The 24,233-nt window shown below is 25.3% G+C and overlaps 2 protein-coding genes across 2 annotated transcripts in view; both read right to left on the reverse strand.

The window, feature by feature from the left end:
- LOC136987492 (LDL receptor repeat-containing protein egg-1-like) overlaps positions 1-20,208 on the reverse strand; it is a 117,827-nt gene extending 97,619 nt beyond the window's left edge. Inside the window, exons 1-9 of the mRNA XM_067285225.1 lie at positions 20,109-20,208; positions 18,175-18,219; positions 15,256-15,306; positions 13,322-13,366; positions 10,402-10,452; positions 8,468-8,512; positions 5,548-5,598; positions 3,614-3,658; positions 694-744 (exon numbers count right to left, since the gene is read on the reverse strand). The gene's annotated coding sequence lies outside the window, so the exon portion shown is untranslated. The remainder of the gene's footprint in view (positions 1-693; positions 745-3,613; positions 3,659-5,547; positions 5,599-8,467; positions 8,513-10,401; positions 10,453-13,321; positions 13,367-15,255; positions 15,307-18,174; positions 18,220-20,108) is intronic.
- Positions 537-24,233, reverse strand: part of LOC136987494 (mucin-6-like) — a 294,367-nt gene continuing 270,670 nt past the window's right edge. The window contains exons 37-43 of the mRNA XM_067285227.1: positions 22,975-23,007; positions 20,109-20,159; positions 15,256-15,306; positions 10,402-10,452; positions 5,548-5,598; positions 694-744; positions 537-607 (exon numbers count right to left, since the gene is read on the reverse strand). Coding sequence (XP_067141328.1) covers positions 537-607; positions 694-744; positions 5,548-5,598; positions 10,402-10,452; positions 15,256-15,306; positions 20,109-20,159; positions 22,975-23,007 — 359 coding nt within the window. The remainder of the gene's footprint in view (positions 608-693; positions 745-5,547; positions 5,599-10,401; positions 10,453-15,255; positions 15,307-20,108; positions 20,160-22,974; positions 23,008-24,233) is intronic.

A 24,233-nucleotide genomic window follows, 5' to 3' on the forward strand; every position in this document is an offset into this window, starting at 1 on the left:
CGTGAAACAAATCTCAGAATGCATCTTTGTTTCACACGCACTAAAATCAAAATTATCATTTAGACAACCCTTGCTTCTTTAAATTCGTATAACAGTATTATCGGCAAACGAAAATAAAAGTCTGTTTTAATATATATTTTTTTCGTAATTGTAGTGTAGTACAACTCATTCTTTACAATTTTATAACAGTAATGTTAAATAGTATTATTATAACTCATCTACGTTTAACTATATGACTTTGCTGTTTTAACAGAATAAAGATATAATAATAATTATGTGGTTACTAATAATTTAAAAAAAAATTCAAGAGACGTATACTTAATAATTAAGAATTACTTTTACGAAAATATTTTCGAACATAGCATAATTAATTATATGTACAGATAAAAAACTCTGTTCATTTTTAGTAATAAGTACTTTTATAAGTATCATGACTTTTGCGTAAAAACATAATACACACTTTCTTCGAAGCAGTTCAAAGGTTGTTTGAATCGTTAATAACAATATAATTATTTAAATTTCTTAATCGCATGAATTTATCTAGAACGTTTTCGATGGTCTTCGAAAGTATGTAAATATCGAAACATTACTGTATGTTTAAAATACACTAAATAAAAGACATACATGTGATTTACATTTATAATAAATTAAAATATACAAATTGTCATATTGATGTAAACCCGTTGTACTAACCTGTGGTAGATGGAGTCGGTGTACTAGATGGCGTTGTAGATGTTGTCGAAGCTGCAAAATACAACAGAATAATCACATTAAACTAGTTTATCTAGCAAGATAATAAGTTTTATAAATTAGTTTTGTAAACTGTGTGTCTCTCGACAATAAAATAAAGACTAATCGCATTACCTTTTTATGTCACGTAGAAAGTATTTATTATAATATCAATATAATAAAGTGAAGTGATTAAAAGTTTGATATAACATGATTTTTTCATTGTACATCTTGTATTTCGTAGCTAAATTTTACGCATTCACTCATTGATTTTAGCAGGTTCAATATGCAACAATCAAATATTTACCTAATCTGAAATTTATGCATTTGGTATAAATCTGTAATTCAAAGTTGATTTGCTTAAGCATTTTTTTGTTTTTAAATGTATTAAAATTGTCATAATATGTTACAATAATTATATGTTCATGTACATGTTATATTACTATTTTTTATTATCTAAAAAATAGACGACGTTATCAAATTTACTGTACTTGAAAGCTTTTGTCGCGAAGCACGAATAATATTTGTGCTGTTTTTCATAAAATATGAAAAATAATATTTATTATTTTATAAATTCACATTAAGTCAACTGTTTCGATATATTGCTGTAATTTTTATGTAAAATTTGTTAAATGTTATTATATATTTTGTTCGACGTATTTAAAAAAAAAATGCATATAACAGTTTTAACGACATTACTAAAAATTGATCACAGCACATATAATAATAAAATTTGTTACTTAATTGTGAAAAAAACGATGATTTGGTAAAGTGAATAAATGTGTTTCATATTTTATATGGTACGTTTTACAATATGTGTTATATAGGTTTCAATTATTTCGACAGAATGTCTTATACTTTCATACAATTATACATGACATAAGAAACTATCTGCATGCGACATCGTTTTTTTATATATAAAACTAAGTATTATAGCTATAGTAAGGAGAATAGAGCACGCGCCGCAGGTGTCTTTTAAAGCGATGCGCACAAAACCAAAAATTATTGAATTTAAAAATCGAAAGAAATCGACTCATATGAAACAATTTTTTTGGGCAACTAACGCGCTTCGCCAATAAGCGAAGTATAATGAGTGGTGCGTGCAGGTAGTACACTTTTTCGTTTGAATTATAAATTTTCTCGAATTTTTGTATTATGTTTACGTGTGATATATAATGTTTATTTAAATGCTCTCGAGCGAAAAGAATTATTAGAGGTATTCGGTTCGTCTTCTAATCGTCAGTGTCACGATGTAATCGTCTGAAGGCACAGTACGACTTCCGGTTTTTTGTTGTTATTTTATATATTATTTCAAATTTGTCGATAGGTAAAATATCGGTTTAATTAAACAAATTAGTAGTATTAATTTCACGATCGCTGATTAAATGCAAATCATATAACTGTAGCCGAATGTACAACACATCTAGTTTGCGCTGATTGGTTGATCAAACTTCACTCTAATCGGTATAAAAAGTTATAGTTTCAGTAAAAAAAGCGTTGGGCAGATAAAATAAATAATTTGAAATATTTGTTGTCTATATTATAGTGATTTAGAACAAAGCGCGACTGTAATGCGTGTTTCAGGCGCCATATTCTATTGAAACTTTGCTGTTAAAACTTAAATATGTTTTTAACAACGACGTTACAACATGTAATATATAAATATTATATGTTTAAACAGTACTAAATTTTATATTATTCTTTAATAAAAAAATAGTGTTTTACTAAACTGTAAGTAATAATTATTATGCTAAAAATTAAATAATGTGATGATATTAATAAGTTTGAAATGTTTTATTTTTTCAAAACGAATAATGTGATTCAAAAACAAGAAGCACACGTTTTTTTCGACATATAAATATGTTGTATTTTAAAACTTAGTAATAATATGTCAAAATAATTCTAAACATAAAAGTATACATTTTCATGTGTTTATGTATTATTGCTGACAATGCTCGTGTAAAATTTGTTTATAAAACTGAAAATTTGTAATACGGTTATGTTACAGAAAAGTTTTCGTTCGAATGCTAAATAATAAAAATCATATCAAAATTGATTCGACAATTATTCACATTGGATAAATACTTTCCCACGTGATGAGCGACTTTTAATTTATAACAAATGTTGTCAGACATTTAAAATAATTAAACGATAATATATGAATAAACTGAGCTATACAATCCAAATTTTTTGTTTTCTAATGATTTTATAAACAAAAAATTACTTAATATTTTAAGTGCATAAATTTACCCTTGAAAGTAAATATACAATCTCTTTAGAGAATATACATAAAGTAAAAGATAAACAATCAGTACCTCGATACATACTATATTATATTATTTTTTGTCATATATAAACTAAATTACTATGTTTAACATTTACTTTACAAAACTTTATTTTAATAATAACGTAAACCGGTTCCTTTTTTAAATTTTATATCTATTAAACATTTGATAAACTGTACGCAATAACATAGATGCCAAACCACAAAAATTTGCTTTTTTAAACTGTTTAATTCTGACGACAATCATCTCATTTAACTCTCGTATATTATATAGCTTATTACCGTTGATCTTTGTTTTAACGAAAATAATCTGTGTCAGTGATATAAATTTACTGTTCGAATTGTTTGCAAAATTCCATCATATATATAAACGTTTGAAGCTATTACATTTCTTTAGTAAATAAATATATTTTGGTAGTAACAAAAATAGTCTGTACTTTAATATAATATTTAGTTCCACTACAAACACAAAATAAGTACAATAGATTTCGTTTTACGACGATATGGTTGATTAAATATTATGAATACACTATTGACTTTTGAAATGATTTAAGTATGAAGTCACAAATATTGTATGACGTACAAACATGTAGTACTTACGTGTCGAGTATGTTGTAGTCGGTGTAGAAAATGCAGTGGTTGAAACTAAAAAAATCGAAAAAAATATTTGTAAGTATATAAAGTGTTATATAAATGTAAAATGTTTTTACTTAGTCTAATATTAAATTAAATAATTAAAACTTGTTATTTGCAAAACAGGTTATTCGTTATTAGTATATAGTACAGTATGTCGATTTCTATAACGCTGTAATTATACGCGTTAATTTTCATTAACAGAAAATACCAATAATATTATTACATATGTAGAGTGGTATGTTTAAGATTTCAAACTTTATGCAACAACACAAAGTGCAGCTTGTATGCAACTACAGTTAAAATTACCCGTAGAGCAGCTAATAATATTAACGACTATTTAAGCTGCAGGTAATTGAAATACATTTGACTACGTTTTTCTTACGCGTGACATATCAATTTAAATACAAACAGAAAATACTTATTAAAAGACAAGTTTTGAATATACGAAATTTTTTGTATCTTATTTTGATATCATAGAAATAAGAAATATGTCAATAATGCATTTTCGAACAGTACTTACTTTTAAAAAAATGATTTTTTAGAATCGGAGCGAAATTATCAACTGTTAAAAATGTAGTCTGGAATGTTATTCGTTTAATTAAGCGTTTTATTGACAGTAATATATTAGATCATTATATATGTATAAACGTATACATCATTACAATAATATGAAATTTCATTTTTTTGTTCAAAAACGAAATCATTTTTTTGAGTTTGCAAAGCTTTTATTATTAGAATAATTCTTGAATTTATAAATAACGTATATCAGAAAAACGAATTTCGTACGTAATTTTTACATTCGGTTAACATAATTAATGTAGAAATATTTAACTATGTCAAGCAATTTTTCTTCAAGTCAAACAATGGTATATATCATTTGTATCACATTTATTAAAGCTTATCTGTACTAGACAGAGAGGACAACGTCGTTGACACTGTAGAACGATATAACTGTAATTACTACATGTGTAAATTTTATTTTATTATGTTTTGTTTTCTGACTAATTTAACAGAAATATTGTATTTTAAAAAATTTTATTGTTGCTACATGCTCGATTTAACTGTTTATTGTACAATCATTATTAACGAGTTTTATATATAATGCGATCGATCGTAATCTGCATAATGTTTGTTATTGTGCAATGTGTGATTTCAAAAATTCAAACGTATTAGTGTACGTTGGAAGCCTTTTGTGCTATTGCTGTCGTGAAACAAATCTCAGAATGCATCTTTGTTTCACACGCACTAAAATCAAAATTATCATTTAGACAACCCTTGCTTCTTTAAATTCGTATAACAGTATTATCGGCAAACGAAAATAAAAGTCTGTTTTAATATATATTTTTTTCGTAATTGTAGTGTAGTACAACTCATTCTTTACAATTTTATAACAGTAATGTTAAATAGTATTATTATAACTCATCTACGTTTAACTATATGACTTTGCTGTTTTAACAGAATAAAGATATAATAATAATTATGTGGTTACTAATAATTTAAAAAAAAATTCAAGAGACGTATACTTAATAATTAAGAATTACTTTTACGAAAATATTTTCGAACATAGCATAATTAATTATATGTACAGATAAAAAACTCTGTTCATTTTTAGTAATAAGTACTTTTATAAGTATCATGACTTTTGCGTAAAAACATAATACACACTTTCTTCGAAGCAGTTCAAAGGTTGTTTGAATCGTTAATAACAATATAATTATTTAAATTTCTTAATCGCATGAATTTATCTAGAACGTTTTCGATGGTCTTCGAAAGTATGTAAATATCGAAACATTACTGTATGTTTAAAATACACTAAATAAAAGACATACATGTGATTTACATTTATAATAAATTAAAATATACAAATTGTCATATTGATGTAAACCCGTTGTACTAACCTGTGGTAGATGGAGTCGGTGTACTAGATGGCGTTGTAGATGTTGTCGAAGCTGCAAAATACAACAGAATAATCACATTAAACTAGTTTATCTAGCAAGATAATAAGTTTTATAAATTAGTTTTGTAAACTGTGTGTCTCTCGACAATAAAATAAAGACTAATCGCATTACCTTTTTATGTCACGTAGAAAGTATTTATTATAATATCAATATAATAAAGTGAAGTGATTAAAAGTTTGATATAACATGATTTTTTCATTGTACATCTTGTATTTCGTAGCTAAATTTTACGCATTCACTCATTGATTTTAGCAGGTTCAATATGCAACAATCAAATATTTACCTAATCTGAAATTTATGCATTTGGTATAAATCTGTAATTCAAAGTTGATTTGCTTAAGCATTTTTTTGTTTTTAAATGTATTAAAATTGTCATAATATGTTACAATAATTATATGTTCATGTACATGTTATATTACTATTTTTTATTATCTAAAAAATAGACGACGTTATCAAATTTACTGTACTTGAAAGCTTTTGTCGCGAAGCACGAATAATATTTGTGCTGTTTTTCATAAAATATGAAAAATAATATTTATTATTTTATAAATTCACATTAAGTCAACTGTTTCGATATATTGCTGTAATTTTTATGTAAAATTTGTTAAATGTTATTATATATTTTGTTCGACGTATTTAAAAAAAAAATGCATATAACAGTTTTAACGACATTACTAAAAATTGATCACAGCACATATAATAATAAAATTTGTTACTTAATTGTGAAAAAAACGATGATTTGGTAAAGTGAATAAATGTGTTTCATATTTTATATGGTACGTTTTACAATATGTGTTATATAGGTTTCAATTATTTCGACAAAATGTCTTATACTTTCATACAATTATACATGACATAAGAAACTATCTGCATGCGACATCGTTTTTTTATATATAAAACTAAGTATTATAGCTATAGTAAGGAGAATAGAGCACGCGCCGCAGGTGTCTTTTAAAGCGATGCGCACAAAACCAAAAATTATTGAATTTAAAAATCGAAAGAAATCGACTCATATGAAACAATTTTTTTGGGCAACTAACGCGCTTCGCCAATAAGCGAAGTATAATGAGTGGTGCGTGCAGGTAGTACACTTTTTCGTTTGAATTATAAATTTTCTCGAATTTTTGTATTATGTTTACGTGTGATATATAATGTTTATTTAAATGCTCTCGAGCGAAAAGAATTATTAGAGGTATTCGGTTCGTCTTCTAATCGTCAGTGTCACGATGTAATCGTCTGAAGGCACAGTACGACTTCCGGTTTTTTGTTGTTATTTTATATATTATTTCAAATTTGTCGATAGGTAAAATATCGGTTTAATTAAACAAATTAGTAGTATTAATTTCACGATCGCTGATTAAATGCAAATCATATAACTGTAGCCGAATGTACAACACATCTAGTTTGCGCTGATTGGTTGATCAAACTTCACTCTAATCGGTATAAAAAGTTATAGTTTCAGTAAAAAAAGCGTTGGGCAGATAAAATAAATAATTTGAAATATTTGTTGTCTATATTATAGTGATTTAGAACAAAGCGCGACTGTAATGCGTGTTTCAGGCGCCATATTCTATTGAAACTTTGCTGTTAAAACTTAAATATGTTTTTAACAACGACGTTACAACATGTAATATATAAATATTATATGTTTAAACAGTACTAAATTTTATATTATTCTTTAATAAAAAAATAGTGTTTTACTAAACTGTAAGTAATAATTATTATGCTAAAAATTAAATAATGTGATGATATTAATAAGTTTGAAATGTTTTATTTTTTCAAAACGAATAATGTGATTCAAAAACAAGAAGCACACGTTTTTTTCGACATATAAATATGTTGTATTTTAAAACTTAGTAATAATATGTCAAAATAATTCTAAACATAAAAGTATACATTTTCATGTGTTTATGTATTATTGCTGACAATGCTCGTGTAAAATTTGTTTATAAAACTGAAAATTTGTAATACGGTTATGTTACAGAAAAGTTTTCGTTCGAATGCTAAATAATAAAAATCATATCAAAATTGATTCGACAATTATTCACATTGGATAAATACTTTCCCACGTGATGAGCGACTTTTAATTTATAACAAATGTTGTCAGACATTTAAAATAATTAAACGATAATATATGAATAAACTGAGCTATACAATCCAAATTTTTTGTTTTCTAATGATTTTATAAACAAAAAATTACTTAATATTTTAAGTGCATAAATTTACCCTTGAAAGTAAATATACAATCTCTTTAGAGAATATACATAAAGTAAAAGATAAACAATCAGTACCTCGATACATACTATATTATATTATTTTTTGTCATATATAAACTAAATTACTATGTTTAACATTTACTTTACAAAACTTTATTTTAATAATAACGTAAACCGGTTCCTTTTTTAAATTTTATATCTATTAAACATTTGATAAACTGTACGCAATAACATAGATGCCAAACCACAAAAATTTGCTTTTTTAAACTGTTTAATTCTGACGACAATCATCTCATTTAACTCTCGTATATTATATAGCTTATTACCGTTGATCTTTGTTTTAACGAAAATAATCTGTGTCAGTGATATAAATTTACTGTTCGAATTGTTTGCAAAATTCCATCATATATATAAACGTTTGAAGCTATTACATTTCTTTAGTAAATAAATATATTTTGGTAGTAACAAAAATAGTCTGTACTTTAATATAATATTTAGTTCCACTACAAACACAAAATAAGTACAATAGATTTCGTTTTACGACGATATGGTTGATTAAATATTATGAATACACTATTGACTTTTGAAATGATTTAAGTATGAAGTCACAAATATTGTATGACGTACAAACATGTAGTACTTACGTGTCGAGTATGTTGTAGTCGGTGTAGAAAATGCAGTGGTTGAAACTAAAAAAATCGAAAAAAATATTTGTAAGTATATAAAGTGTTATATAAATGTAAAATGTTTTTACTTAGTCTAATATTAAATTAAATAATTAAAACTTGTTATTTGCAAAACAGGTTATTCGTTATTAGTATATAGTACAGTATGTCGATTTCTATAACGCTGTAATTATACGCGTTAATTTTCATTAACAGAAAATACCAATAATATTATTACATATGTAGAGTGGTATGTTTAAGATTTCAAACTTTATGCAACAACACAAAGTGCAGCTTGTATGCAACTACAGTTAAAATTACCCGTAGAGCAGCTAATAATATTAACGACTATTTAAGCTGCAGGTAATTGAAATACATTTGACTACGTTTTTCTTACGCGTGACATATCAATTTAAATACAAACAGAAAATACTTATTAAAAGACAAGTTTTGAATATACGAAATTTTTTGTATTTTATTTTGATATCATAGAAATAAGAAATATGTCAATAATGCATTTTCGAACAGTACTTACTTTTAAAAAAATGATTTTTTAGAATCGGAGCGAAATTATCAACTGTTAAAAATGTAGTCTGGAATGTTATTCGTTTAATTAAGCGTTTTATTGACAGTAATATATTAGATCATTATATATGTATAAACGTATACATCATTACAATAATATGAAATTTCATTTTTTTGTTCAAAAACGAAATCATTTTTTTGAGTTTGCAAAGCTTTTATTATTAGAATAATTCTTGAATTTATAAATAACGTATATCAGAAAAACGAATTTCGTACGTAATTTTTACATTCGGTTAACATAATTAATGTAGAAATATTTAACTATGTCAAGCAATTTTTCTTCAAGTCAAACAATGGTATATATCATTTGTATCACATTTATTAAAGCTTATCTGTACTAGACAGAGAGGACAACGTCGTTGACACTGTAGAACGATATAACTGTAATTACTACATGTGTAAATTTTATTTTATTATGTTTTGTTTTCTGACTAATTTAACAGAAATATTGTATTTTAAAAAATTTTATTGTTGCTACATGCTCGATTTAACTGTTTATTGTACAATCATTATTAACGAGTTTTATATATAATGCGATCGATCGTAATCTGCATAATGTTTGTTATTGTGCAATGTGTGATTTCAAAAATTCAAACGTATTAGTGTACGTTGGAAGCCTTTTGTGCTATTGCTGTCGTGAAACAAATCTCAGAATGCATCTTTGTTTCACACGCACTAAAATCAAAATTATCATTTAGACAACCCTTGCTTCTTTAAATTCGTATAACAGTATTATCGGCAAACGAAAATAAAAGTCTGTTTTAATATATATTTTTTTCGTAATTGTAGTGTAGTACAACTCATTCTTTACAATTTTATAACAGTAATGTTAAATAGTATTATTATAACTCATCTACGTTTAACTATATGACTTTGCTGTTTTAACAGAATAAAGATATAATAATAATTATGTGGTTACTAATAATTTAAAAAAAAATTCAAGAGACGTATACTTAATAATTAAGAATTACTTTTACGAAAATATTTTCGAACATAGCATAATTAATTATATGTACAGATAAAAAACTCTGTTCATTTTTAGTAATAAGTACTTTTATAAGTATCATGACTTTTGCGTAAAAACATAATACACACTTTCTTCGAAGCAGTTCAAAGGTTGTTTGAATCGTTAATAACAATATAATTATTTAAATTTCTTAATCGCATGAATTTATCTAGAACGTTTTCGATGGTCTTCGAAAGTATGTAAATATCGAAACATTACTGTATGTTTAAAATACACTAAATAAAAGACATACATGTGATTTACATTTATAATAAATTAAAATATACAAATTGTCATATTGATGTAAACCCGTTGTACTAACCTGTGGTAGATGGAGTCGGTGTACTAGATGGCGTTGTAGATGTTGTCGAAGCTGCAAAATACAACAGAATAATCACATTAAACTAGTTTATCTAGCAAGATAATAAGTTTTATAAATTAGTTTTGTAAACTGTGTGTCTCTCGACAATAAAATAAAGACTAATCGCATTACCTTTTTATGTCACGTAGAAAGTATTTATTATAATATCAATATAATAAAGTGAAGTGATTAAAAGTTTGATATAACATGATTTTTTCATTGTACATCTTGTATTTCGTAGCTAAATTTTACGCATTCACTCATTGATTTTAGCAGGTTCAATATGCAACAATCAAATATTTACCTAATCTGAAATTTATGCATTTGGTATAAATCTGTAATTCAAAGTTGATTTGCTTAAGCATTTTTTTGTTTTTAAATGTATTAAAATTGTCATAATATGTTACAATAATTATATGTTCATGTACATGTTATATTACTATTTTTTATTATCTAAAAAATAGACGACGTTATCAAATTTACTGTACTTGAAAGCTTTTGTCGCGAAGCACGAATAATATTTGTGCTGTTTTTCATAAAATATGAAAAATAATATTTATTATTTTATAAATTCACATTAAGTCAACTGTTTCGATATATTGCTGTAATTTTTATGTAAAATTTGTTAAATGTTATTATATATTTTGTTCGACGTATTTAAAAAAAAAATGCATATAACAGTTTTAACGACATTACTAAAAATTGATCACAGCACATATAATAATAAAATTTGTTACTTAATTGTGAAAAAAACGATGATTTGGTAAAGTGAATAAATGTGTTTCATATTTTATATGGTACGTTTTACAATATGTGTTATATAGGTTTCAATTATTTCGACAGAATGTCTTATACTTTCATACAATTATACATGACATAAGAAACTATCTGCATGCGACATCGTTTTTTTATATATAAAACTAAGTATTATAGCTATAGTAAGGAGAATAGAGCACGCGCCGCAGGTGTCTTTTAAAGCGATGCGCACAAAACCAAAAATTATTGAATTTAAAAATCGAAAGAAATCGACTCATATGAAACAATTTTTTTGGGCAACTAACGCGCTTCGCCAATAAGCGAAGTATAATGAGTGGTGCGTGCAGGTAGTACACTTTTTCGTTTGAATTATAAATTTTCTCGAATTTTTGTATTATGTTTACGTGTGATATATAATGTTTATTTAAATGCTATCGAGCGAAAAGAATTATTAGAGGTATTCGGTTCGTTTTCTAATCGTCAGTGTCACGATGTAATCGTCTGAAGGCACAGTACGACTTCCGGTTTTTTGTTGTTATTTTATATATTATTTCAAATTTGTCGATAGGTAAAATATCGGTTTAATTAAACAAATTAGTAGTATTAATTTCACGATCGCTGATTAAATGCAAATCATATAACTGTAGCCGAATGTACAACACATCTAGTTTGCGCTGATTGGTTGATCAAACTTCACTCTAATCGGTATAAAAAGTTATAGTTTCAGTAAAAAAAGCGTTGGGCAGATAAAATAAATAATTTGAAATATTTGTTGTCTATATTATAGTGATTTAGAACAAAGCGCGACTGTAATGCGTGTTTCAGGCGCCATATTCTATTGAAACTTTGCTGTTAAAACTTAAATATGTTTTTAACAACGACGTTACAACATGTAATATATAAATATTATATGTTTAAACAGTACTAAATTTTATATTATTCTTTAATAAAAAAATAGTGTTTTACTAAACTGTAAGTAATAATTATTATGCTAAAAATTAAATAATGTGATGATATTAATAAGTTTGAAATGTTTTATTTTTTCAAAACGAATAATGTGATTCAAAAACAAGAAGCACACGTTTTTTTCGACATATAAATATGTTGTATTTTAAAACTTAGTAATAATATGTCAAAATAATTCTAAACATAAAAGTATACATTTTCATGTGTTTATGTATTATTGCTGACAATGCTCGTGTAAAATTTGTTTATAAAACTGAAAATTTGTAATACGGTTATGTTACAGAAAAGTTTTCGTTCGAATGCTAAATAATAAAAATCATATCAAAATTGATTCGACAATTATTCACATTGGATAAATACTTTCCCACGTGATGAGCGACTTTTAATTTATAACAAATGTTGTCAGACATTTAAAATAATTAAACGATAATATATGAATAAACTGAGCTATACAATCCAAATTTTTTGTTTTCTAATGATTTTATAAACAAAAAATTACTTAATATTTTAAGTGCATAAATTTACCCTTGAAAGTAAATATACAATCTCTTTAGAGAATATACATAAAGTAAAAGATAAACAATCAGTACCTCGATACATACTATATTATATTATTTTTTGTCATATATAAACTAAATTACTATGTTTAACATTTACTTTACAAAACTTTATTTTAATAATAACGTAAACCGGTTCCTTTTTTAAATTTTATATCTATTAAACATTTGATAAACTGTACGCAATAACATAGATGCCAAACCACAAAAATTTGCTTTTTTAAACTGTTTAATTCTGACGACAATCATCTCATTTAACTCTCGTATATTATATAGCTTATTACCGTTGATCTTTGTTTTAACGAAAATAATCTGTGTCAGTGATATAAATTTACTGTTCGAATTGTTTGCAAAATTCCATCATATATATAAACGTTTGAAGCTATTACATTTCTTTAGTAAATAAATATATTTTGGTAGTAACAAAAATAGTCTGTACTTTAATATAATATTTAGTTCCACTACAAACACAAAATAAGTACAATAGATTTCGTTTTACGACGATATGGTTGATTAAATATTATGAATACACTATTGACTTTTGAAATGATTTAAGTATGAAGTCACAAATATTGTATGACGTACAAACATGTAGTACTTACGTGTCGAGTATGTTGTAGTCGGTGTAGAAAATGCAGTGGTTGAAACTAAAAAAATCGAAAAAAATATTTGTAAGTATATAAAGTGTTATATAAATGTAAAATGTTTTTACTTAGTCTAATATTAAATTAAATAATTAAAACTTGTTATTTGCAAAACAGGTTATTCGTTATTAGTATATAGTACAGTATGTCGATTTCTATAACGCTGTAATTATACGCGTTAATTTTCATTAACAGAAAATACCAATAATATTATTACATATGTAGAGTGGTATGTTTAAGATTTCAAACTTTATGCAACAACACAAAGTGCAGCTTGTATGCAACTACAGTTAAAATTACCCGTAGAGCAGCTAATAATATTAACGACTATTTAAGCTGCAGGTAATTGAAATACATTTGACTACGTTTTTCTTACGCGTGACATATCAATTTAAATACAAACAGAAAATACTTATTAAAAGACAAGTTTTGAATATACGAAATTTTTTGTATTTTATTTTGATATCATAGAAATAAGAAATATGTCAATAATGCATTTTCGAACAGTACTTACTTTTAAAAAAATGATTTTTTAGAATCGGAGCGAAATTATCAACTGTTAAAAATGTAGTCTGGAATGTTATTCGTTTAATTAAGCGTTTTATTGACAGTAATATATTAGATCATTATATATGTATAAACGTATACATCATTACAATAATATGAAATTTCATTTTTTTGTTCAAAAACGAAATCATTTTTTTGAGTTTGCAAAGCTTTTATTATTAGAATAATTCTTGAATTTATAAATAACGTATATCAGAAAAACGAATTTCGTACGTAATTTTTACATTCGGTTAACATAATTAATGTAGAAATATTTAACTATGTCAAGCAATTTTTCTTCAAGTCAAACAATGGTATATATCATTTGTATCACATTTATTAAAGCTTATCTGTACTAGACAGAGAGGACAACGTCGTTGACACTGTAGAACGATATAACTGTAATTACTACATGTGTAAATTTTATTTTATTATGTTTTGTTTTCTGACTAATTTAACAGAAATATTGTATTTTAAAAAATTTTATTGTTGCTACATGCTCGATTTAACTGTTTATTGTACAATCATTATTAACGAGTTTTATATATAATGCGATCGATCGTAATCTGCATAATGTTTGTTATTGTGCAATGTGTGATTTCAAAAATTCAAACGTATTAGTGTACGTTGGAAGCCTTTTGTGCTATTGCTGTCGTGAAACAAATCTCAGAATGCATCTTTGTTTCACACGCACTAAAATCAAAATTATCATTTAGACAACCCTTGCTTCTTTAAATTCGTATAACAGTATTATCGGCAAACGAAAATAAAAGTCTGTTTTAATATATATTTTTTTCGTAATTGTAGTGTAGTACAACTCATTCTTTACAATTTTATAACAGTAATGTTAAATAGTATTATTATAACTCATCTACGTTTAACTATATGACTTTGCTGTTTTAACAGAATAAAGATATAATAATAATTATGTGGTTACTAATAATTTAAAAAAAAATTCAAGAGACGTATACTTAATAATTAAGAATTACTTTTACGAAAATATTTTCGAACATAGCATAATTAATTATATGTACAGATAAAAAACTCTGTTCATTTTTAGTAATAAGTACTTTTATAAGTATCATGACTTTTGCGTAAAAACATAATACACACTTTCTTCGAAGCAGTTCAAAGGTTGTTTGAATCGTTAATAACAATATAATTATTTAAATTTCTTAATCGCATGAATTTATCTAGAACGTTTTCGATGGTCTTCGAAAGTATGTAAATATCGAAACATTACTGTATGTTTAAAATACACTAAATAAAAGACATACATGTGATTTACATTTATAATAAATTAAAATATACAAATTGTCATATTGATGTAAACCCGTTGTACTAACCTGTGGTAGATGGAGTCGGTGTACTAGATGGCGTTGTAGATGTTGTCGAAGCTGCAAAATACAACAGAATAATCACATTAAACTAGTTTATCTAGCAAGATAATAAGTTTTATAAATTAGTTTTGTAAACTGTGTGTCTCTCGACAATAAAATAAAGACTAATCGCATTACCTTTTTATGTCACGTAGAAAGTATTTATTATAATATCAATATAATAAAGTGAAGTGATTAAAAGTTTGATATAACATGATTTTTTCATTGTACATCTTGTATTTCGTAGCTAAATTTTACGCATTCACTCATTGATTTTAGCAGGTTCAATATGCAACAATCAAATATTTACCTAATCTGAAATTTATGCATTTGGTATAAATCTGTAATTCAAAGTTGATTTGCTTAAGCATTTTTTTGTTTTTAAATGTATTAAAATTGTCATAATATGTTACAATAATTATATGTTCATGTACATGTTATATTACTATTTTTTATTATCTAAAAAATAGACGACGTTATCAAATTTACTGTACTTGAAAGCTTTTGTCGCGAAGCACGAATAATATTTGTGCTGTTTTTCATAAAATATGAAAAATAATATTTATTATTTTATAAATTCACATTAAGTCAACTGTTTCGATATATTGCTGTAATTTTTATGTAAAATTTGTTAAATGTTATTATATATTTTGTTCGACGTATTTAAAAAAAAATGCATATAACAGTTTTAACGACATTACTAAAAATTGATCACAGCACATATAATAATAAAATTTGTTACTTAATTGTGAAAAAAACGATGATTTGGTAAAGTGAATAAATGTGTTTCATATTTTATATGGTACGTTTTACAATATGTGTTATATAGGTTTCAATTATTTCGACAGAATGTCTTATACTTTCATACAATTATACATGACATAAGAAACTATCTGCATGCGACATCGTTTTTTTATATATAAAACTAAGTATTATAGCTATAGTAAGGAGAATAGAGCACGCGCCGCAGGTGTCTTTTAAAGCGATGCGCACAAAACCAAAAATTATTGAATTTAAAAATCGAAAGAAATCGACTCATATGAAACAATTTTTTTGGGCAACTAACGCGCTTCGCCAATAAGCGAAGTATAATGAGTGGTGCGTGCAGGTAGTACACTTTTTCGTTTGAATTATAAATTTTCTCGAATTTTTGTATTATGTTTACGTGTGATATATAATGTTTATTTAAATGCTATCGAGCGAAAAGAATTATTAGAGGTATTCGGTTCGTTTTCTAATCGTCAGTGTCACGATGTAATCGTCTGAAGGCACAGTACGACTTCCGGTTTTTTGTTGTTATTTTATATATTATTTCAAATTTGTCGATAGGTAAAATATCGGTTTAATTAAACAAATTAGTAGTATTAATTTCACGATCGCTGATTAAATGCAAATCATATAACTGTAGCCGAATGTACAACACATCTAGTTTGCGCTGATTGGTTGATCAAACTTCACTCTAATCGGTATAAAAAGTTATAGTTTCAGTAAAAAAAGCGTTGGGCAGATAAAATAAATAATTTGAAATATTTGTTGTCTATATTATAGTGATTTAGAACAAAGCGCGACTGTAATGCGTGTTTCAGGCGCCATATTCTATTGAAACTTTGCTGTTAAAACTTAAATATGTTTTTAACAACGACGTTACAACATGTAATATATAAATATTATATGTTTAAACAGTACTAAATTTTATATTATTCTTTAATAAAAAAATAGTGTTTTACTAAACTGTAAGTAATAATTATTATGCTAAAAATTAAATAATGTGATGATATTAATAAGTTTGAAATGTTTTATTTTTTCAAAACGAATAATGTGATTCAAAAACAAGAAGCACACGTTTTTTTCGACATATAAATATGTTGTATTTTAAAACTTAGTAATAATATGTCAAAATAATTCTAAACATAAAAGTATACATTTTCATGTGTTTATGTATTATTGCTGACAATGCTCGTGTAAAATTTGTTTATAAAACTGAAAATTTGTAATACGGTTATGTTACAGAAAAGTTTTCGTTCGAATGCTAAATAATAAAAATCATATCAAAATTGATTCGACAATTATTCACATTGGATAAATACTTTCCCACGTGATGAGCGACTTTTAATTTATAACAAATGTTGTCAGACATTTAAAATAATTAAACGATAATATATGAATAAACTGAGCTATACAATCCAAATTTTTTGTTTTCTAATGATTTTATAAACAAAAAATTACTTAATATTTTAAGTGCATAAATTTACCCTTGAAAGTAAATATACAATCTCTTTAGAGAATATACATAAAGTAAAAGATAAACAATCAGTACCTCGATACATACTATATTATATTATTTTTTGTCATATATAAACTAAATTACTATGTTTAACATTTACTTTACAAAACTTTATTTTAATAATAACGTAAACCGGTTCCTTTTTTAAATTTTATATCTATTAAACATTTGATAAACTGTACGCAATAACATAGATGCCAAACCACAAAAATTTGCTTTTTTAAACTGTTTAATTCTGACGACAATCATCTCATTTAACTCTCGTATATTATATAGCTTATTACCGTTGATCTTTGTTTTAACGAAAATAATCTGTGTCAGTGATATAAATTTACTGTTCGAATTGTTTGCAAAATTCCATCATATATATAAACGTTTGAAGCTATTACATTTCTTTAGTAAATAAATATATTTTGGTAGTAACAAAAATAGTCTGTACTTTAATATAATATTTAGTTCCACTACAAACACAAAATAAGTACAATAGATTTCGTTTTACGACGATATGGTTGATTAAATATTATGAATACACTATTGACTTTTGAAATGATCTAAGTATGAAGTCACAAATATTGTATGACGTACAAACATGTAGTACTTACGTGTCGAGTATGTTGTAGTCGGTGTAGAAAATGCAGTGGTTGAAACTAAAAAAATCGAAAAAAATATTTGTAAGTATATAAAGTGTTATATAAATGTAAAATGTTTTTACTTAGTCTAATATTAAATTAAATAATTAAAACTTGTTATTTGCAAAACAGGTTATTCGTTATTAGTATATAGTACAGTATGTCGATTTCTATAACGCTGTAATTATACGCGTTAATTTTCATTAACAGAAAATACCAATAATATTATTACATATGTAGAGTGGTATGTTTAAGATTTCAAACTTTATGCAACAACACAAAGTGCAGCTTGTATGCAACTACAGTTAAAATTACCCGTAGAGCAGCTAATAATATTAACGACTATTTAAGCTGCAGGTAATTGAAATACATTTGACTACGTTTTTCTTACGCGTGACATATCAATTTAAATACAAACAGAAAATACTTATTAAAAGACAAGTTTTGAATATACGAAATTTTTTGTATCTTATTTTGATATCATAGAAATAAGAAATATGTCAATAATGCATTTTCGAACAGTACTTACTTTTAAAAAAATGATTTTTTAGAATCGGAGCGAAATTATCAACTGTTAAAAATGTAGTCTGGAATGTTATTCGTTTAATTAAGCGTTTTATTGACAGTAATATATTAGATCATTATATATGTATAAACGTATACATCATTACAATAATATGAAATTTCATTTTTTTGTTCAAAAACGAAATCATTTTTTTGAGTTTGCAAAGCTTTTATTATTAGAATAATTCTTGAATTTATAAATAACGTATATCAGAAAAACGAATTTCGTACGTAATTTTTACATTCGGTTAACATAATTAATGTAGAAATATTTAACTATGTCAAGCAATTTTTCTTCAAGTCAAACAATGGTATATATCATTTGTATCACATTTATTAAAGCTTATCTGTACTAGACAGAGAGGACAACGTCGTTGACACTGTAGAACGATATAACTGTAATTACTACATGTGTAAATTTTATTTTATTATGTTTTGTTTTGTGACTAATTTAACAGAAATATTGTATTTTAAAAAATTTTATTGTTGCTACATGCTCGATTTAACTGTTTATTGTACAATCATTATTAACGAGTTTTATATATAATGCGATCGATCGTAATCTGCATAATGTTTGTTATTGTGCAATGTGTGATTTCAAAAATTCAAACGTATTAGTGTACGTTGGAAGCCTTTTGTGCTATTGCTGTCGTGAAACAAATCTCAGAATGCATCTTTGTTTCACACGCACTAAAATCAAAATTATCATTTAGACAACCCTTGCTTCTTTAAATTCGTATAACAGTATTATCGGCAAACGAAAATAAAAGTCTGTTTTAATATATATTTTTTTCGTAATTGTAGTGTAGTACAACTCATTCTTTACAATTTTATAACAGTAATGTTAAATAGTATTATTATAACTCATCTACGTTTAACTATATGACTTTGCTGTTTTAACAGAATAAAGATATAATAATAATTATGTGGTTACTAATAATTTAAAAAAAAATTCAAGAGACGTATACTTAATAATTAAGAATTACTTTTACGAAAATATTTTCGAACATAGCATAATTAATTATATGTACAGATAAAAAACTCTGTTCATTTTTAGTAATAAGTACTTTTATAAGTATCATGACTTTTGCGTAAAAACATAATACACACTTTCTTCGAAGCAGTTCAAAGGTTGTTTGAATCGTTAATAACAATATAATTATTTAAATTTCTTAATCGCATGAATTTATCTAGAACGTTTTCGATGGTCTTCGAAAGTATGTAAATATCGAAACATTACTGTATGTTTAAAATACACTAAATAAAAGACATACATGTGATTTACATTTATAATAAATTAAAATATACAAATTGTCATATTGATGTAAACCCGTTGTACTAACCTGTGGTAGATGGAGTCGGTGTACTAGATGGCGTTGTAGATGTTGTCGAAGCTGCAAAATACAACAGAATAATCACATTAAACTAGTTTATCTAGCAAGATAATAAGTTTTATAAATTAGTTTTGTAAACTGTGTGTCTCTCGACAATAAAATAAAGACTAATCGCATTACCTTTTTATGTCACGTAGAAAGTATTTATTATAATATCAATATAATAAAGTGAAGTGATTAAAAGTTTGATATAACATGATTTTTTCATTGTACATCTTGTATTTCGTAGCTAAATTTTACGCATTCACTCATTGATTTTAGCAGGTTCAATATGCAACAATCAAATATTTACCTAATCTGAAATTTATGCATTTGGTATAAATCTGTAATTCAAAGTTGATTTGCTTAAGCATTTTTTTGTTTTTAAATGTATTAAAATTGTCATAATATGTTACAATAATTATATGTTCATGTACATGTTATATTACTATTTTTTATTATCTAAAAAATAGACGACGTTATCAAATTTACTGTACTTGAAAGCTTTTGTCGCGAAGCACGAATAATATTTGTGCTGTTTTTCATAAAATATGAAAAATAATATTTATTATTTTATAAATTCACATTAAGTCAACTGTTTCGATATATTGCTGTAATTTTTATGTAAAATTTGTTAAATGTTATTATATATTTTGTTCGACGTATTTAAAAAAAAAATGCATATAACAGTTTTAACGACATTACTAAAAATTGATCACAGCACATATAATAATAAAATTTGTTACTTAATTGTGAAAAAAACGATGATTTGGTAAAGTGAATAAATGTGTTTCATATTTTATATGGTACGTTTTCAACAATATGTGTTATATAGGTTTCAATTATTTCGACAAAATGTCTTATACTTTCATACAATTATACATGACATAAGAAACTATCTGCATGCGACATCGTTTTTTTATATATAAAACTAAGTATTATAGCTATAGTAAGGAGAATAGAGCACGCGCCGCAGGTGTCTTTTAAAGCGATGCGCACAAAACCAAAAATTATTGAATTTAAAAATCGAAAGAAATCGACTCATATGAAACAATTTTTTTGGGCAACTAACGCGCTTCGCCAATAAGCGAAGTATAATGAGTGGTGCGTGCAGGTAGTACACTTTTTCGTTTGAATTATAAATTTTCTCGAATTTTTGTATTATGTTTACGTGTGATATATAATGTTTATTTAAATGCTCTCGAGCGAAAAGAATTATTAGAGGTATTCGGTTCGTCTTCTAATCGTCAGTGTCACGATGTAATCGTCTGAAGGCACAGTACGACTTCCGGTTTTTTGTTGTTATTTTATATATTATTTCAAATTTGTCGATAGGTAAAATATCGGTTTAATTAAACAAATTAGTAGTATTAATTTCACGATCGCTGATTAAATGCAAATCATATAACTGTAGCCGAATGTACAACACATCTAGTTTGCGCTGATTGGTTGATCAAACTTCACTCTAATCGGTATAAAAAGTTATAGTTTCAGTAAAAAAAGCGTTGGGCAGATAAAATAAATAATTTGAAATATTTGTTGTCTATATTATAGTGATTTAGAACAAAGCGCGACTGTAATGCGTGTTTCAGGCGCCATATTCTATTGAAACTTTGCTGTTAAAACTTAAATATGTTTTTAACAACGACGTTACAACATGTAATATATAAATATTATATGTTTAAACAGTACTAAATTTTATATTATTCTTTAATAAAAAAATAGTGTTTTACTAAACTGTAAGTAATAATTATTATGCTAAAAATTAAATAATGTGATGATATTAATAAGTTTGAAATGTTTTATTTTTTCAAAACGAATAATGTGATTCAAAAACAAGAAGCACACGTTTTTTTCGACATATAAATATGTTGTATATTCAAACCTAGTGATAATATGCTAAAATAATTCTAAACATAAAAGTATACATTTCTATGTGTTTATGTATTATTGCTGACAATGCTCGTGTACAATTTGTTTATAAAACTGAAAATTTGTAATACGGTTATGTTCCAGAAAAGGTTTTGTTCGAATGCTGTATAATAAAAATTATATTAAAATTGATGCGACCGTTATTTACATTGGATAAATACTTTTTCACGTGATGAGCGACTTTTAGTATATAAGAAATGTTGTCAGACATTTAAAATAATTCAATGATGATATATAAATAAACTAGGCTATACAATCCGAATTTTTTGTTTTTTAATAATTTTTAAAACAAAAAATTACTCAATACTTTAAGTGCATTAATTTTCTTTTAAATGTTAAATCACAATTTAAATACTATCTATTTAATACACTTATGAACTTCAATTTATTCAAAAAACATACATAAAGTAAAAGATAAACAATCAGTACTTCGATACACACTAAATCATATTATTTTTTGTCATTTATAAAGTAAATTACTATGCTTAACCTTTACTTTACAAAACTTTATTATTATAATAACGTAAACCGGTTCGTTTATGAAATTTTATATTTATTAAACATTAAAGAAACTGTACGAAATAATATAAATAAATAACTGCGAAAATTTATTTTTTCAAACTGTTTTATTATAACGACAATTATACTATTTTATTGTCGTATATTGTATAGCGTATTAATGTTTAACTTGATCGAAGCAAAACATTACTGTAGAGTCCGCATGGTTTTTTATTATCAAAGTAATTTTTGAATTTTTAAACAATGTATTTCGAAAAAACAAATTTAGCACAAAATTTTCACATTGTTTAACATAATTTATGTAGAAATCTTTACCTATATCAAGCGATATATTTTAAGGTCAACAATGGTATATATCATTTGTATAATACTTTTCATAGCTTACCTGTTGTAGACGGAGATAGCGGCGTCGTTGAAACTGTAAAAGGATAATATGATTATTACTATATATAGAAATAATATTACATTAAATTTTTATTTGTAACTAATTATACAGCAATTTTGTGTTTTATTACGCAAATCGGTGCGAAATGAACGTCAGATAAAAGTGGCTTAAGAAATTCTATCGTTTTTGCATCGTCGATTTAATTGTGTTGTAAAATGATTATGTACTAGTTTTGTAAATGATGTGAATTTAAAATTATATTGGAAAGAGGATTGAAAAATTGGTAGTAAAAGGAAAGGGAAAAAGAGAATGTATAAAGATGCGTTAGAAAAATAAGTTGAAAGAAGACTTTAATTAGAGGGGTTTTAGAGAGAATCTTTTGTAACAGAAAAATGAAAGATCCGTATTTTAGAAGAAACTTTGTTTTATATAAACATGGGAAAAAGCGAAAATAAAGAAAAAAAGAAAAAAAGCAATAAACAATAATTCTATATTTTGGTTTGTTTTTGTCATTAAGTTAAATTTTTATGTGTTTCAAGCAAAAATGCGATTTGCCAAACATATTGTTCATGCAAGCTAGTACTGCAATGCGTCTTTCAGATACGACACACACTTAAATTTGTATATTATGCACTAATTTGAATGACTTAATGTAACTTAACTTTGTTTACATTTTATAATGATACCTATGTTAAAACGAATTTTAAAACTAATGCTATATTTTTGTAAAAAATTCAATAATCAATTTGTTATTTTATTATAAAAGTGTATTAAAATATCAAAACAATAAAAAAACAAAACAAAAAATTAATTTGTTTTTACAAACTATCACATAGTTTCTTAACTGCCAGAATCACTATCATTTATGTCCACGCATTTTTTAAAAAATTTAGAGTTCACTTTTTTTTACGTAATGTTTCTGTGTTGGGCATCATATTTTCATAGAATATTTTCGCGGTCAAAAAAATTCAACAGCATGTTTAGTGTACATTGAAAAGATAGAAAGATAGCAATTTTTTATATATTTTTAGGAAATTATGTATATCTATAAACAAATTAAAATGGAACGGTATTTGGGTCTATGCAACAGCATGTTTGACAGTACAGTAGAACAAGCTCTAAAATAATATTAGCAAAAACTTGAAACATCTGAAAAATTTATTTATACAGCTTAGTAGTGGGGAAATGTCGGTTCTACCGCAAAAATTTAAATCTACAAAATTATATGAATTTAATCAAAATCAATACTAAAATTCATT

The sequence above is a fragment of the Centruroides vittatus genome, unplaced genomic scaffold (genome assembly GCF_030686945.1).
Source record: "Centruroides vittatus isolate TY-2023 unplaced genomic scaffold, ASM3068694v2 scaffold_2342, whole genome shotgun sequence".
Classification (NCBI taxonomy): Eukaryota; Metazoa; Arthropoda; class Arachnida; order Scorpiones; family Buthidae; genus Centruroides; species Centruroides vittatus.